At 33.6% G+C, this 19142-nt stretch overlaps 1 protein-coding gene across 4 annotated transcripts in view; it reads right to left on the bottom strand.

Moving 5' to 3' along the window:
• NBEA (neurobeachin) overlaps positions 1–19142 on the bottom strand; it is a gene marked incomplete at both ends in the record, with an annotated part of 514126 nt that overhangs the window by 68518 nt on the left and 426466 nt on the right. For all 4 annotated transcript variants that reach the window (XM_084292135.1, XM_084292133.1, XM_084292136.1 and 1 more), the window contains 2 exons: positions 6818–6958; positions 16466–16578. In XM_084292135.1, coding sequence (XP_084148261.1) covers positions 6818–6958; positions 16466–16578 — 254 coding nt within the window. The remainder of the gene's footprint in view (positions 1–6817; positions 6959–16465; positions 16579–19142) is intronic.

Here is a 19142-nt window from a genome sequence, read left to right as displayed (position 1 = left end):
ATGTCTTCCCAACTACTCTTTTCTATCATATGCAACAGTCAACACAAGCTACTTCCTTTCAAAAAGAAATATTCCAAATTTCTCTCTCTAAAGGAGAAGGAATTAGATGTCTCTGTTATTGTTATCACAGTATGTTGGTACTTTAAAAGTAGCTTAAAGCAATTGTTTATATTTGAACAAAGATTTTTTTTTCAAGGACCAGTATCTTAACTTTCAGAGTACATGCAATCATTTTCATTATAACAATGCCAGTCACTCTATTACTTTCTAATTGATTTCTGATTTTTTTCATATTTTTTTTTTTTTCTATTAAAACATTGGGAATTTATTTTTAAAAGATAATTTCAAAACAATAGTCATAAATCTTAGAAATTTATTTTTGATACTACATTAATTCCAACCAGAGAATGCCATTCTGTGCTAATTAATTAATTAAAAATAAATAAATTACATGAAAAACATCACAATATCATTTATTGTTGGAGTACCCTAACTCGCATTGCACAACAGCTTTGTTTGCATTTATTATTATTGAAATATTATTTGAAATGACAAAGAGGTTTATAAATTGAACAAAATATTAGAAGTTATCAGTAGCTCAACATGGAGAGGAGCATAAAAGTGCAATGAACAGAAATACTGAAAGAATATAAATTGTTTTATATTATATATATTTATATATGAACAGTTGGGGCTGATCAAATTCAAGAAGAGAAGGCCCCAGGGTGACCTCATTGTGACCTTTCAGTACTTAAAGGGGACTTACAAAAAAAAGATGGAGAGCGACTCTTTTATAAAGAGGAGAGATTTAGATTAGAGATTAGGAGGGAATTCTTCACTCAGAGGGTGGGTGGTGAGGCACAGGAACAAGTTGCCCAGAGAGGTTGTGGATGCCCCATTCCTGAAGGTGACCAGGTTAGATGAGGCCCTGAGCAACTATGGGTTGCACATAGGTAGGGTGGCATCCCTACCTATGGCGGGGTGGTTGGATCTAGATGATCTTTAACGTCCCTTCTAACCTGAGCCATTCTATGATTCTGTGATATTTTACAGTGCTTCCAACCGGGAACTCCATGTAAAATACAAATGAAAAAAGGGTATTATTTAGATTCAGAGATAGCAAACTGAAAAAATATACACAGAGTTATAATTATATCTAATTCACCCTAAAATTCTGCTATTATTATAATCTTAACATTATATTTACATTAAATTCTGTTAACAATAGAATTATTTTCATTTTAATTACATTCGCCTCCCTTCCCCATGACAATTTCTGTGTATATTCACAATAGCAATCTTTGCAAATTATGCCATTTTTTCTAGCTTATTGATACAGAAAAAATGTATAAGTTCTTTATCTGAGCGCAAACAATTCTGTTTCCTACCAGCCCCTGCTTACCACTTTTATTCTTTGTAAAATGTATAAGTTGTTGTGAATGCTATTGTGGTACTGTCTGTGGGTCACTGCTGAGGTACTGAAATCAGAAGCAGCTGATGGATTAAAAAAAAGCAGAAACCAGAAAGATGATGTAATTACAATAAATTATGTAAAAATATTAATCCAAAATTCCATGGCAACATTATTTTAAGTATCTGAGACAAATATACAAAAGCAATAAAATTCATAATCAAGGATTAAACCTTTAATAGTTGAGCACTACAGGGTGCCCTATTATGCTATCCTACTATGACCTGTTGTGCCTATCTTTTTGGATGTTTAATCCTTTGCAGAAATTCACAGCTTTCACTTGCTTTATCTCAGACCTCTCACATAATTTTAAAGTATTTTTTTCTCTAGGAAGTCAAGTGCTTATATCATATAAATATATTTAATATCTCATTCAATAGACTCATTTAAGTAATGTTATTCTATGATACCGATTACTGTCATTTCATGTAAAGGTTTTGTTGCTATGAAAACTATAAAGCTGCACAATGTTTTCATTATAACCCCATCTCACTCATTCCTCATATTCTGAATAAAATTCACGCCTTCTTCACTGCCAACGAGAAGAGAAATTCGTGGGATACTTGATTACAATGAATACAAGCTTGAGCTGTGGGAACGAGTAATTTTTCCATTCAACAGCACTTCTCTACCCTCTACCCATCTACCCTCTCACAACACATAGTCCCATTGGAATCACTTATGGTGGGAGGAGGGGAGAGGAAAGGAAGGGATGTGTCATTCTGAGACATCTTATGTTAAACAAAAATGCCTTTTCAACCCTTTGTCAGAGTAAAAAAAGAGGTTATTTGTTTGTTTTTTTTTCAGAGTAATGTACACTTTTTATCTGATATATCTATGACTGTCCTGCTCAGGCTTACAGAATAGATTCATGTTTACTACAATCTATTTAAAAGAGGACCTAAAATCCTCCCCACCTTTGCTTAGGGCTTAATCATACATGTCTCACAACAAATCCAGGACCTCTTCTAACTTATACAGGTACTTAGTCATTCTAACAGAAACCAGAAGTCCTCTACAAACTTCCTGATCACCCCATCCAAAAAGATGTAACTAATTCTTACAAACACAGTTTCTTCAACAGCAACCACCCAATTGCACCATAACTCTAGCCTATTTCACTTCAAAAAACTTGAAAACAATACCAATACTCAATTTCCATGTGACTCAAGTCAGAATTCCTTTTTCTGTCTACTTTTCTGTTTTGTTCTGTCTGCTTTTCAGGTAGAAAGCTACAAGGGTATATGGCATTCTGTTGTAAAATTCTTTGTTTTAACTATTCTGCCTTCTTGCAACTTAAATACTCACTGGTCCAGATGGAAAATAAATGGAAAAAAAAAAAAAACACCAACAAAAAACACTCTCAAATCAGGTGGTAAGGTAACTTAACCATGAATATGGTTATGAATAGTTAGATATAATAAGAAATATATATATATAAAAGAAATATACATAGAAATAATAGAACTTCATTTGTACAAAATATAACAGTACCTACAGAACAGAGCATCCCTTTCCAGATTACTTTTCATTCTGTTTGCTGGAGAAAACCTGTGGATGATGTTGGCTCAGATTTCCCAATGAATAAGTAGAACCTTTTGGTTTATTTGACTCAGCTTCTTGGATTTATATCTAAACGTGTTATGTGCAAAAGACTTTGATTTCAGTAACACCTCAAAGGATGGGAAAGCAATATTCTATAAATCAATGTTCTGTGTTAGTTTTTATCACCTTTATTAACCTGACTGAACAATGCCGTAGACAGTAGACTTTCACGTTCAATATCTCTTTCTGTAAAGTAGGCATCTAGCTAATAATCTACTAATCAATTTAGAAAGAACGCTAACCACTCTTTAGAAGCAGTTGATTTTAGATACAAACCTATTGTTTGGAGATCATTTGGGATTCATTTGTAATACTAGCATCAAATATTTCTAGGCAGTGACTCAGTTTTTATGAAGCTAGCTAGAGGGTTGTTTCATGACTTTTCAAAATTCTGTAATGACGTAGTGTTCTTAAATGCACAATCCATTAGTTCAAATCAACACCTACAGGTTAATGATAAATTATAATTTTTGTTCACATATGAATGTGCGCATATGTACAGAAGAAGAGTGCATGCATAGTCTTGCTTCAGGAGAATTTCAGGCTCAGCTGTAAAACCCTCAAGAGGGATTGTAACCAATCTGGAAAGGCCCAGTGGGGCTGAGACATTTACGGTCCTAAAACTGCCTTCATTTTTCTCTTAGAGCTGTTGCAGAAGAGAATAGAGCACATCTAGACTGGTACAAATGGGTCACAGAAAATACAAACAGAAGCTTTGCAGATGCAATAGCATCTCAGTATCTCATAACTACTTCAGTTAAGGATTACAGCCTATTCTATCAAATATAATGAAAAGTGGAAGAAGAACACATTAGTAACAAATTGATTATGTTTGCTGTAATTATAAGTAGTCTCAACATATTATGAGCTGAGCCAATGGGATATTTTTGAAAATGTAATGAAATAGGTCAATTCTAAAGATGGACATTTTATGGACAATCTTAGTACACAAACTAATTCAATTTTCAGTGAAAATTCTACTTGCCATGAAAAACAGATTAATGACAAATGGCAGGCAGAGATTGATGATATCAGAATAATAACAGAACAGAACTGACGCTAAGGTATAAAGTGCCTTTTATAAAAGTAGGCTGGTATATTAGATAAAGGAAAGAAACAGAGGGACATATACAGAGGGACAGTAGGTCCCAGATTATCACAGAATCGACTCAGAAATATGATATGTTTTGAAGCAATGTTTTGAAAAGGACTGACAGGAACCAGATTACATCTGTCAAAGCCAAAAAAGCAAGATTCAAATATTTTATTTTTTAAATTTTGTGGCAACTCTCTCTATATTCAGATACTTCTATATTCATATACTTCAGAGAGGCTGAAACTACCTTTCTTACTGCTACAATTACCTCTTCCAATATAAAGGTCTAAGCATATAGTTTCTCCCCCTTAGATCTCCATTACTCTATACTTCTTTGTTCTACTTCTGTCTAGACTCATTCTCAGTGTATTTTTTTTTTTTTAATGTATAGCTTTTTTGTTTGTTTTCTTTCAGTTTCTTTCATTTTCTCTCTTTCTCTCTATCTTTCATTTTCTTTCTCTCTTTCTTTCCTTTTATTCCTTGGGTTACTCAGTCTTCTCCCAACATTTTACTTCCCGCTCTTGTCTTTCACTCTCATTTTGTTGTCCCTTTCTGGCAAAAGCTCTCTTGTAACACATTTCTTCCCACAAATCTTTTCCAACATCCTAAAATACTGAAAGTAATTTTCTGTCTGGATCTCTGCATCTCTCATTGGCACCTTCCTTTTCCTGGACTAGATTATAATTTATTTAATAATAATAATAATAATAATAATAAAGTCTTATATGGTCATCTTCACTAACTCATAGCAAAACATGACTGAAAAAATGTCATGAGCAAGAAATCCTTCTTAAACTTCCAGAAATCTGACTTAGCTTTATCTATCAACTTCACTTGCATAATCTTCTCCCTTAGGGTTTTTTTTTATCTTCTATTTTGTAGCCAAAAATCTTCTATAAGGATCATGATGATTTCATAATCTCCATATCTATGATCTTTCACTGTCTCCTTAGAGACTTATTTTCAAATCTTTATTTTGTTTTTCCGCATGCAGTCCTCTCCAGTCTTCTCAAGCATTTCCTTTACACCTTTTTATGAGCTTCAAAGTTTTCCCACCCTTTCACTTCTGTCGTTTCCTCCCAGTAGGGATTGCTTTTCTTTGATGGTCACTTGTATTTAATTAAACCTCAAATATCTATCTAGATGTGCTCTTGTGTATTTTATGTATGCTCCTTAGATGTTTTCACCTTCTTGGCACTATCCCACTTCCCTGGAAAGCACTATTTTTGCTTTTGTTTTCTGCTTTATGCTCTCACAATATACTGTTTGCTCCAACAAACATAATTTGTCAGATCTATACTGCGAGGGCATCAAGGCAGAGACCTTATTCTCTCACTCCTTTAGTGCAGGAAAGAAAGACAGTTATAACACCTACAGTACTACATAAACAACAGCAGTAAAAATGACACAGCATTAGCCTAATACAGGAAATGAATACTCCTTGGTGTGCTATAAGTTCAGCCAGCAAGCAGACTTTTAGACCTAAGAATTTGGTGGTTAGCAAGAGGGGATCTTTTGTTGAATACCAGCCAAAATTAATAGATAAACATGCAAATAAAACCACTATTTTTAATACACTTTAAGGGAACAAAGAAGCACATGTGAACCATAAAATGTACTCACAGTACATGAATAATTTAGCAGTCTTTAAAAGGAGTACAGTGATCACCCTGTATAGGAGTGTAATCAACATTTAGTTTCCCACGGGTTTAAGAACTATATCCTGAACTCATAGACACATGAATTCTTCCCTTCCCTTCTTACCAGGACATGTCTAGGGAAGCTGAGATGAGTGATAATGCAGATCTCTAGTTTTATGCAGCTCTGTTTTGGTTGGTTGTGTGTGAAAGGTGCTTACAATGCACCTTATATGACAGATTTTTATTGACAGAGTGGAGCTCAAGTTCAGTAATTACACAGTGACTCAATTCTTCTTGAATTCAGGGTTCTTTATGAAACCTTAAGTCTCTCATCAACACTCCCTTTTCTGTAACTCATTGTGTTAACACATCAAACAAATCCAGATTCATTCTATCTTTTTTCCTCCTTCTCTAGGACTAATTCTAAGAGTAGGATTTAAGCATGAGATTTCTGTAACTGAAACAGCAGTTTGAAGTTGGAATCTATATTTTTACAGTTCTGAAAATTTTAAGCTATTAATTCATTATGAATCATAGTTCATTTGCATAAAATATTACAGCATACAATTTTAATATAAAGCTGTTACTATAATTTCCCTCTCAACCTGACACAATTTAATGTGTTTTTATGAAAGATTTTTCCTTAATCTTGTCTCTAGCTGAAAATAATAAATGAATATATGAATAATATCAATTTTGCATATTGTCTAGAGATTTTTTAGATGGATTTAATTTTGGATGGATTCCTTCATCACATGGTTTACATGTCCTTACACCACCACAATTAAATATATTTCAGACTGTGTAGGTAAGAAGGACTTCCTGATCATTGCAAATGAGTATACACAGTATACACAGAGAATTTGTGAGATCTTTAAGTTAATGAAGAACACAGAGATTTTGATAGGAAGGTACTTTCATTAATAAAATCAAAATAGTGGTAAATGACGGAAGAGATGCTGTAGGTAAAGATGCTAATGAAAAGCAGGATCTAGAAATACTTACAATACGAACAAGCCAAGCCAATGTAGAAGTAGATGTAGAATAGTGGGTGTTGTAATGGTAAGGTGGAGTCTGATCATCTTCCCATGTCTCATAACGTTCTGCATAGAAGACCGCTCTCTTTGGATTCAAAGCACCAATAGGCTGCAAAGGGATGAGAGGTCAAATATCAGCTGAAGGGCTGCATGCCATAGGTTAATTCTAAATTAAGATTCACTAAATATGAGATTCTGCAACCAAACTTGTTCCATGTTGGAGTAATCCTTTCAGACTGCTGTAACTTTAGAATTTTATTTCAAAAGCTTTTTGTACTAAAAGTCTTATGACTTCCCTTATTTTAATTGACAAATATAAGCGATCCACATCTGCAAACTTTCAAGACCTTCTTAAAGTATGAGTAGTTTCCCAATTAATTCAGTAACATTGTTCTGAAAATAAACGTCTAAAACTGCATTTAAAATGCATTGAGGCCAAACTAATATTTCTGTTGCTGTCATTCACTGTAATCACACAGCTAATGAAAACTGACTTTTGCTCACACAGGATACTTTGTAATGCACAGTTCATGATGAAAAGATTTCACGCGGAACTGCTGATGGTGTCTGGTGATCCTAAGCAGAAATACTTAAAAACTATGCATAACCCTGCAAGACTGGATCTACTTTCTGACTGAACAAAACCAGGTTTTACTAAGAGAAACAAACAAGCTTTTTCTAAAAACAATACCATTTGGAAATTATTCACAAATTCTAAGACCATTCGAAGAATACTTAAGAGGAAATCTATATAAATAAGAAATATGAAAAATAAGAAAAATGAAAAGAAATAAAGTAAGACATTAATAGTAACTGTTGGTTTTGAAATGTGTACTTAGGTGATTATGCTTTCCTATGATTTTTTAACTCACTTTATCTCATTTTTTTTTATAATCTATTTGTTACTGTGTGATACAAAAGGCATTGGAATATGGAAAATAAAATATGAAGTAAACAAAATGATGAAAGATATACATGCAAAGTGATCTTAAAACTGTTTTGCCGGATGAGATAGTAGTAGTGTGTTTCTCTATTACTTATCTACAAAGAATCTTTAGAGTTTAGTTTTTGTAGCAAAATCAACCAAACACAAAAAGGAGAATACATTTCCACACCAAAGAATTTACTACAATTTTAAATGATTACTTGATTTGAATTTCTCAAAAATTCAGAGTAAGATTTTTTTTTATTTTTTTTTTTTTACTATAAATTCATATTATTAATGGAATTACAACTTGAAAATAAACATACACTCAAGATCTTTGACCCCTTTCCAAACACTGACAGGTATTCTTGCATTTCATTCTAGAGTACAATTTTTCTACTGAGTTGAAATCCAAGAAATTAAATACCAAAATAAGGTTAAATCTGTGTGTTTCACTGCACTATGTATGTAACTGAACACTTCCAAAGCTACAGATATTTTATTCCTTCCATGCTGTTACATTTTTTGAGATGTCTGTTAAAAAGGCTGACATAGAACTTGTTGTTTTCCAATTTTCGATATTATAGCTGGTTTTTACGTAGCAGTGTTTGATGAAGTGTTACATTTATAAACACTATGATTTCATTATTTTTCACATGAAACACTCTGGATGCTTAATACTTTGCTCTGTTGTGGAGATGTTAATAGCTTTCGCATACGTGTAAAATGTATGAGTAATCCCTATGGATCAGTGTTATCTGATGTAGATTGCACTGCAAGACCTCACAAAACATTCTTGAAAGGGAAGTAGGAGCCATTCCCTAACACTTTCCAGGCTTGTTTCCCAACTACTGGAAAAAAAAGAATAAAATAAATATTTGCATTTTTGTTAGTTTCATTACACATCCTGTCACTTTGAGGAAACATGTAGGCATTATTACAGCATGTAAGTTGCCAATACATAAAAATCATTGCTCAACTACTTTCTTGAAAGAGTAACTTAGCAAAAGACATTATTCTCCTATTCCACTGACAAACTGTGCAGATACATCTGCACTTCACTAAATTATGCCAGGGTTCTGTGTTGCTCTGTGGACTGTATGGGACCTGCCAATACCACCCTCATCAAGAGGGTCTGTATCCATGTCTCTAACAGAACAAATTCCAGTCCCCAGCTGAACATTTCCAAAGCTAAGGCAGTAATTCACACTATAGTGTGTTTACAGGAAATGTTCACCCCCTCTGAGAAGGATATACAAATTGGCAACTGAGTCAGTGAGATAGTACTTTGTAATGGAAAAACACCCTGAGAATATATCTTCCCTCTACTGTGAAGGTGCATCTTACCCATGCTACAGTGAATTCTGAGGCTACGAGATACAGAGGAATGATCTGTCATAATGTTATTGTACATATGTGCTTGAAAGCAGAGTAAAGAATGATATGGTAATTACAGCAAGATTGAAAATCAAAAATGCAGGCATTTCAGTATATATTTGAAGCCAATCAGATGCCTTTCATCAAATAAGTTACGTGGTTTTGTTCTTCACTGTAAAATTACAATGGTGAGAATGGTTGTGAAATATAACTAATCCTCAATATCAGTTACAAGACGTTTTGTATGCCAGCAAAATACTGTTTTTAATGGTGATTTAACCCATAGGTTTAAACAACATTATTGAATGTGCATATATCGATGGATAGCTGTATTCAAGGAAAAGGTACTTTCTTTCAAAAGCTCGACAATTATTTCCTAAAGTCATAAAATAGTTATAATGAAATGGTTATGTAAAGACACCATCATATTTTCAAGGTTCTTCAGAGAGAAGTGTTATTTCAATTTAGAAGATAAAAGATATGTCATACATTGCCAATTTTATATAAAAGATGCATGCACAAGTAGCCAAAATAATCTACTTTTGGAAGACATATGTTCATTTTATTAAATGATAAACCTAAACAGCTGTATTCTGAAGATTACCTTCATCCTCATCAAAATTCTTTTCAGAGTCAGAATACTTTTTTTTCTTTCAATTATTTTAGGATTCATTTGAAGGAAAATGATGAAATGCACAAAATATCTGCTATTTACATGAAACATCATGTGAGTCATCTGTCTTCTTGCATAGTGTGAAAATTTTCATGTGAAAAGTTTTAGGGATAATATTTTCTGGGAATTATCATTCCCTGGCCCAGAGAGAAAAGAATGAAAGAACAAAAGAATGAACAAACGAACGAACGAAAGAAGGAAAGAAAGAAGCAGGGAAGGTGGATCCTGTCTCCAGCTACAAAGTCCCACCTTGACTTCTCTGTAGAGATACTTGGTTGGATGAAGTAGTGATCTGGATAGTAACCTGGGATTCAAGAGATACAGCTTCATTTCTGCCATTCCACAAATATTTCCAGTGTTCCTGGGTAAACTGCTTAGGTATGACTACAGTTTGCAATACAAAGGTGTGCTAAAAGTCCCTGAGCTCGCTCTAGAATGGTTGGCATAGAAGCTTATGCACAGGTGACAAATGTCAGTAGTGCAGCTGTAGTACTGCCTAGGGAGCAGAGCTGGGAGTTGCACCGTGCTCATGCAACTTTCCAGCTTCTAGTTCAGAATTACACCAGTTCTCTTTGGCCTGCTGCAAATAAATACACGAAACATCTGATCTTCCTCTTCTCCTTTTCTTGCAGGTGTAGATTTCCTCTATAAGGCACTTCACACATTAATAGAATCAACTTAATCTCTCCTGGTGTATGAAATCATACACATTGAAAAAGCTAACTGAAAATGCTTAGGTAACTTATTTTCTTTTGTTGCATAATTAAAAATCTTGCTGATTAACCTCAATTTGTGTGCACCAAATGAACAGAAATTTACTGCAAGAGGAAAAGTAAATAAATAAAATATCAAGTATGGGGTAAATGCAAAGAAGTCTGCCACTAGTTTCCATAGTGGTTTTTCTTTTTCCCTAACATCCATGTAGCAAAATATTTTTGCCCAAAGCAACTGGTAACAGTTCATTCTTCAGCAAAAGACTAACTAAAAAACTAAAAAACTAACCCATTTTTACTCTGATAAATCATGTGTGATGCTAGATTATAAATTCTACAATAAAGGTAGTCTCTCACATTTTCTTTTTGTATGGATGAGACATTTCTGATTTTACTTTTTTAAAAGGGTGTAGGGAGTTTTGGTCACTTTTCCATAGATGTATAGTGCCATTCTCAGCCCAGAAAGTCAACTAATACAGTTTTAACCTGATACTATAGTTATAAAATACAGATAAATTCTAGATATGGAACTATACATGCATCTTCATGTAATGGATGCAAATACTTTTATTTAAATTTCATTAAGGTCTCTTGCTGTGCAAACTAGATAAAATCTCTTGCACAAAAAATACAAAGGCAAAGGTGAATCCATGTATTGTTTCTCAGTCCTGTACCTTAACCATAAGACTAATATGGAAATTGAATTTGAGTCAAACAAATTGTTTTGACCCTTAAATAAAAAGTTATTTCTATAAAATTTTATAAAAAGCTTTTGCCAAATACATCATTTGCTTTTTTATTTAAAACAAAACAAAGCAAAAGTGTTTAAGGACTCTTACCAAATAATATAACTTTTCATAACAAGCTTTCATAATATATTTTTTGCTCCAATCATGCAAAACATCTCCCTCTATGACAATTTCTATTCAGCCACTTCACGTCTGGTGTACTAAAAGCTGCTGTTTGAGTTTATTTTATGCTTCTTTTTCCATTTAAAAATAAAGTAAGTATTTACTTTAACATTAAAAACACACTGCTATTCATGCCACTCTTTTTTATCTGGCTAATCTCTTCAGACATCTGGCCTTTGAACCAGTGTATTGTCAATACATCTAGTGTTTATATCCAGTGGACATGTTATGCTAGCTCATGTAATATTTACTGTTTTGCCAGCTATCTTCATAGAACTACATTTTCTCATGAGAGCAGAACTGAATGCAGCATCCTATTTATCTGGCCACTGAAATATGTTGCTTATCTTGACTCTAATTCAGGCAGCAGCTACCTTATCTGTTTATCTCTTTTTCTAATGCACTGCACAAAATTGTAGCTGGATACAAAAGGAATCTTGAGCATGCGTTTATTTGTCTTTGGCTGAACACAGACAGCTTTTCTTGACTACTTGCTTTTTTTTAAAAAACAAAAACAACAACAGCAAACAGAAACCTTTAAGTAGGGCATGTCAGCATGGTACTTTAAAATGTAAGTTAAATTCTAAATTTATCCACATTTTTAAACAGCTTTTCTTTGGCATATCAACCTCAAAATTATTAATTGGCATGAGGGTTCTGGTAGATTCAAAGTATGAGTTTCACTCAGTAAATAAACTTTTTATTTAATAAAATAATATGCTTAATTGTGTGGCTTGCTTAAACTAAATGAGAAACAAACTAATGTTCCTTCTGATAGTAGAGTTGCATGCGATAAAGAGAGAAGTTTCAGTTGCAGTTTTCATTTTTCCAGTGAGAGTGGTTCTTGATACTCATAAACTCCATTCCATGGTATATGCATTTTTGGAAGTATTAAGTGTGGTTTGCCTTGAAATATTCACACCTCGATGCGTTCATTTGCATTATTACATTTAGAAGCCTTCGGGCTTTATCACTTCCTTTTCTTGAAATGGCACAGTAATAAGGAAAAGTGGTTATGCTTATCACCACACGTCAGTCAAACACCTTCTATATTAACAAAATATAATTTTTTCCACTCAATGAATGGGTGTGTGATGTCTCATACACATGTCAATATTAGTATTATTTTGCCTGGTGAAGAAATAATTTTTATTTAACCGGATGTATGACTAGAAGTGAATGAGGAAAACGTCCCATTTACACTTTAATGAGCAGGAACAATGCAGCATGTCAAACCCATGCATTCACTATAATTTAGGAGTAAAAGTCATACAATTTTGCACAAACTATAACACATCTTAAGTGCTTTGCCTGAAAGCAATACCCCCAAAACCTCTGGGTACAGGAGGGACTGCATACACATTTTGTGTACTAATGTTTACTACCATAGGCATTTTCCCAAAGGAAATTTCAATAAAGAAGAAAATAAGCAGATCACTTGGTGGTTTGATAGTGAAAAGATAATCTATGTATCTATGACAGCCTCTTTCATTAGCTTTTCATCCTGTCAAACAATAAATATAACCTTTAACCTTGTATAAGGAATGAATAAAACTTGAGCCTACACTGTCTAACCAAATAAAAGGTCCAATATATCCTACAGCTACATCATCTTCAAAGCCTGGTCCAATATATCCTACAGCTACATCACCTTCAAATCCCATGTGCCCTGTTTTTAAATCTCAAATTATATGTAAAAAGGAAAACAAAACAAAACACTTGAAACACTTGGAAATTTCCAAACACTTCAAAGAAAAAGGTGTGTAAGTATTTTTAGACTAATATTTTTAGACTAATATTTTTAGACTAATATTTTTAGACTAATTGTTTGGAGAGAACAAGAAACATTTGGATGCAAAGGTATCACCATAATGAGTGCTAAATAAAACTAGAATAAAATGGAATACTTGGAGAGGACAAGTTACATGTTCAAGACTGCTTTGCAGAAATGTAAATATTTAAGTATGAGTTAAATGCAAAAGGCATATGTTTTACTGTCACTGACATTGTCAGCAAACTAAACACATCTAATTTCATTTCCACAAAACATATGAATTACATTTATAAAGTATATTCACTTAGCAGCTGTGAAAATGCATAGGTGATATATAATATTTTATACAGAAAGCCTAGGAATCAAAGATTAAAAAATTTCAAAAGAAGTGTAGTCAGTTATCATAAATGACACTGAAGCTTTGTGGGAACTTTGTGTGATAATACACGGATGATTTCAAAAGAAGATAGATATAGTACTTATATTTATAACTGTAAAAGATGTTTTAAACCAACAAAACAACATAAGATAGGTGGCATCACTTTTAATTTCAATTTCACTGTTTCTGTGGACTTTTACAACCCATATAGTACCGTTAGAATTCTAAATGTCTTCAAAAGGTTGTTTGAGGCATATTGATTGCTAAATATTAAGGACAGAGGCTTTTTGAAACCCAAGAAGGGCAAACTTACAGGAAGACAGAAGGTCAGGAACTGACAAAGGAGATTTTATCTATCAGCAGCTTAGCTTGAGGTTCTGAGTTGCCATCAAATCTGCAGAAATGCATTCCAGGGTAAACTATGACAGAAGAAAGTAGCTCCTCATGGAAAAGATACTGTGTGCACCTGACCCAGAGGTCTGACTGAAGCCTGGTGGTACACCTAGCTTCAATAACGTGAATAATAAATCACCAGTTATTAAGCAGTAGGCTGCTCAGAATTCACCTCCCAAACAAGGAAAGAAGGGGCTTAATTACAGGTTCTGGACAAGAATGAAAATGGAAACAGAATTGCCAAGGAAATATTTCAGGTAAGGTCTGATTTTGAAGATTGTAACCTACTAATAATGCATAAACTGAAACAGGATATAAGTAACACATAACAGCCGAAGTGCACAGAAGTATGGTATTTCATACTAACTGGCCACTACATTTTACAGAAAATCATTAATCTAAATTTCCTTTTAAAACCATTGTGAAATGAAACCTAAGGAGCTGCTATCAGACCTTATTGTAATAAACACTTGAAAAATTTGACAACTACACCCCTTTTATCTTGAAGGATCCCCAAAAACTTCACAGATTGCACATGTGCTTTCTCACACATACATGGAATAAATGCAGCCCAGATCTTGGCTGAAAGGGGAGACTATTCTGTTTAACTACTTCTGTGTAGTTTTTTTTCAGAGTAGCCAAAACCTAGCTTTTCCAGAGGAAACCACTGGTAATTTTCTAATAAGAGGATATAGTTATCAAATTGGGTAAGAAAAGGTCCTTGGGCAAAATACTGCTGTGCATGGATTCTTGAAGAAACAAATAACCAAGGGCTTGATTTTACATTTGCTTTCAAAGGAGAGCACTTCTAGGATTGCGGTGATACTTAATAAACCGTACAAGCACTAATTCCATAATGAGTCTTTACTGACTCGTGAGGAAAACCTATCTACTCAGCTATCACACTACTTCCTGTTGCAATTATATACTTTAATAGGCTGCCATAAAAATTTGGATTCAACCAAAACTAAGTAGCTAATGAAAGACTCATGAGACACAGTCTAATCTTGTAGCACTTCACCACACACGCTGCTATTCATGCTAGAAAGAAGTGAATTTGAGATATTTTGAAAAGTGTAAGGGTCTTAATGAAAGCTTTATCCATAAACAATTTAAAACGCTTATTATAATGTTCACTAGTGAACAAGCCAGTGCAAGTCTATTACTGATCTTTATTTAACCCACATTAGTGGATTTTCTTTTATTGTTTCTGGTACAGTTTATGGTGATGTTATATAAGTAAGAAACACATTTGTGAAGCAAACGTATAATACTGTGAAAGGTCAGTAGTTCTGCACAATACAAGTAGTGTCTCAACCAATTTTTCTACAATTGAGGCCTATAGTTAATGTAGTTTGATTTCTGTTTCTTTAAAAAAATCTTTATTTACCTAAGAAAAAAAAGGGGGGGGGGGAACTTAGGTGTCTATCTGCTATTATTCAATCAAGTACTATTCAAATTATTTTGGAAGTCTCACAAAAGCAGGCTTCCAGGAACAGTTACAGGTACAGGGTCAATACTGCATGTAGAGGTCTTGCAAGTACAGCCATTCCAACAGGGATACAAGACACTGAGATGCCGAGGGTGGGCTCTCTCTGCCCAAGATGTTAATTTGCAGGAAAAGGAGGAAAGAAAAGCATACGTAAAAGCAGAAGCACCAGAAACCCTCATCCCTAACAGCAGCAGGTAAACCAGGGGCTCCAGCATAGGCCTTGAGAGTCATTTTATTCTCTCCAGCCTCGTTCATAAAGCCAACAAGTGACAGCCTTATGGAGTTTTGAGCTTCACTCAAAATGCATGAGCATTTTGAAAAGGAAGACTCTTCCCACAACTCAGATTCAAACCATTTCTTGTCTTTCTTCCGGATGACCAAAACTAGAACCCCCTAGATGCTTCTGCCACCCTTGGCTAGGACACATTTTTTCTTCAATATATTGGCACAAAGATCTGGGTAGACTACAGTCTGGTGATATTAGAGAAACAAAAAACAGGAAATGTATTATTATTATAAAAAACTAACTGTCCAAGTTTGATTGGAGGACCACATAATAATAGGAACCAGATACTCCATATTCTAAAATAAAAAAATACTTCTTTACTTAACAATTGTTAAACCAACAAGCACTGCTACTGCAGTCTAGGCCTTGCAAAAGAAGTGAAAAATTAGTCTGAATTTTTAATTTCTAAAGGATCAGCTTTCATGAAGTAAGGGAGACAGTAAGATCAAGTGGTCTCATTATGAAATGGAAGCCAAAAGGCACCGAACAGTTGCAAGTTTGGAACTAGTTCTGTCAGCATCATATAAATACGTAATGTAAAGATTTGTTATAAAATTATTATAAAACAGAAGTCTAATTCATACTTTTCTGACTTTAAGATAAATATTTACTTATTAACCAGACTGTAAGTTATAAAGCAAAAATTCTTGCTAAAAAGGCTGGCTATGTGTCTGTAACAGTATTGAACAATACCTTTGAAAGATCCCTGAAGTTGCCTGGAAGGGTCAGGTCTAACTCTTCAGATTCATAGTTTGTTAACACCCATGGAAATACAGGGTATTGGTTCAAATCATTGTACGTTCGTCCTATTAAGAAAGAAAATGTTTTAAGAATTAGGAAATAGTGTCAATTTCTCTGGCTGAAAAGCAATTTAGGAGTTACATTTATTGTATTACATGCTCCTAATTCATCCCACTAGACAGAATCAGATATAAATATTCCAGAGCTTAGCAGTTGTTTAGGTGCACTTATTTTGAAACGGAAGTCAACACAGAAATCAGTGTAATATCAGCACAGTGTATTTCAAAATCGATATAAAACACCTTATGCCATTAAGCACTTTCCTTTTTATTTCCATGGAGCTGTTTTCTAGCACAAATGCTGAAATCTAAAACTCCAATATAACTCCAATGAGTGTTATTTTTCTATAAGCTATATGCAATGTGATTGGCTGCAAATGACAGTCCAACAGCAAGGGTGTCTATTTGAGGTTTGAAAATGGAGATCTGACCTGAAGCATATTAATCCATTATTCCCCACAACACTTCTCCACTGAAGAAAGGGTGAGATCTCAGAATTAGAGGTGGAAGAAGACATGCTTACTGTAACAGTATTTCCTAGCCACTTTGAAAATTAAAAAACATTGTACCACTCATAAAAGATGACTGCCCCAGCCTACTCTCTAGAAATGTAATGAAAGAAACATTGCTATGATCCCAGCAGTAGTTCAAATATGCAAAAGCCATCTTTAGATACTGTTTCAAAAGAACAATTTGAGACTGAAGTGAACTGAAAATTATGAGTTCATCACCAGGAAAAGTGAGTTTTGGAAAGGCTGTTACTTTGGTGTCAACTGGTATTTAGTGGTGTCTAACATTTCAGTGATAAGACAAATGAAGTTGCTTATATGGAACAGAATATGGAACAGAAGCATCCACCATATTGATTTACTGGCAACCACACAATATGCAACACGAGTCTTAAAAAACAAAATCACATAATAAATATATGTGTGTGTATTTATATAATATAATTAGCAGACTGAAATAACCCAGGTTAACAATTCCCAGTCCTGCAGCAGATTTACGGCCCTGTCTTGCTAACTGCTTCCTTCCAGATTCTGGACAGATTCCTGGGGTACAAAACCTGGCACAGAAAAACACAGGCTTCCTTGTTCTGAGCAGCATTTGCAATTCTCCACAAAAATCAGTTCCGCTTTAATGAAATATGAAACTTTCACTGCTCTACAAGCACCTTATTTTTCAATGGAAGTTGATGAACAAGAAGTATGTTTTTATTTTGTGTATAGTCTCACTGAAAAAGGGAAAGGTGCACATTGTTATTATTATGTGCTTTTTGTTTGTTTGTTTTTTACATACAAATAAACATGGATAGGAACAAAGGCAATTCTTTAATCTTAACAGTGAATGAATGCAAAACCATTCTTGGACTCAATGAGTAGTTATCAGACAATTAGATCAAGAAATAAAGCAAAATTTATCAGCATGAGAGAGGAAAAGTACTCTCTGGCAGAATATTAATGATTTTGTTTAAATTTTGGTGGACTCCTAAATCTTTAAGGAAGGTAAGTCTGTCACGTTTTATGTCTCTCATATCAGAATATTGTTTGCCGCTTTAGCAAGGGATTAACTACATATGATTTCTAAATTTTCTTCAGATTGTCAAATTTAATGTTTTTTAAAATGTGACCTTAATACAAGTATTCCTTTATATAATAAATGACTTTCTCACCATCACAATCATCAACTAATAGTTTGTAAAAATCTCCACAACAGAAAATATACCAAAAAAGATAGAAGTGAAATTTCAGAGGCAGAAATTTTCCTTTTGATTTCTCCCAAACTCTTCTGTTCCTGTTCTATAAATGAGATTAATGTATTCTTCTCCTCTTCTAAAATTTCATCCAAAAAGAAGAAAGAAATAATTTACATAATATTTTAGAAGTCAGAAAATAATTTTAACTACTGCAAAAATTTCTTTCTAATATATCTCAGTGACACATTTACCTCATATATTTGTATTATTGTTATACATTTGCTGTTTATGTAGACTGCAGGCCAAAGTAACTTTGAGATTCAGGAAAAGAATGACTGAGGTGAGCAGAGTCTAATACAAAATCTAAGCAAATGTTATGATTCTTCAGAATCAAAATATTTTATGGAAAGGGTACCTAAAAATATATTTAGAAAACACTTTGTGAAACATTTGTAAAAGTAAGAACATCCTTCTTCAAAATTCTCAAAAGGAAATTTAGATTTATCCAAAATTAGTTTTAATTTCAAAACTGAGACTTAACATATTCAGATTTTATTTCATTTCAATATTTATTTCATTATTTTGTTTTCAATTTCAGTATTCTATCAATGAGATTTTGACTTTTTGTTCCAATTCCACATGTGAAAATCACAAATACGTAAACAGCACAAGAAAAAAAGCAATCCCAAGCCTAGCTGCTGTACGTGAGTTCTTTGCTGTGTGCTTTTGAAAGTTTACTTATATTATGGACAATTGAAAAAATTATCGTGTGGAATTAGCTCTGTGTTATCAGTAACACTTTTTTTTTTTTTTTTTTTTTTTTTAACTCCACAATGAGAAATAATTTGAAGCAGGTGATCTCACAGTTTAGACA

This window comes from Netta rufina (genome assembly GCF_964035555.1).
Source record: "Netta rufina genome assembly, chromosome: 1".
In the NCBI taxonomy this organism is placed as follows: domain Eukaryota; kingdom Metazoa; phylum Chordata; class Aves; order Anseriformes; family Anatidae; genus Netta; species Netta rufina.
The sequence above is the reverse complement of the archived record's forward strand: the minus strand, read 5'-3'. Positions and strand labels throughout refer to the sequence as shown.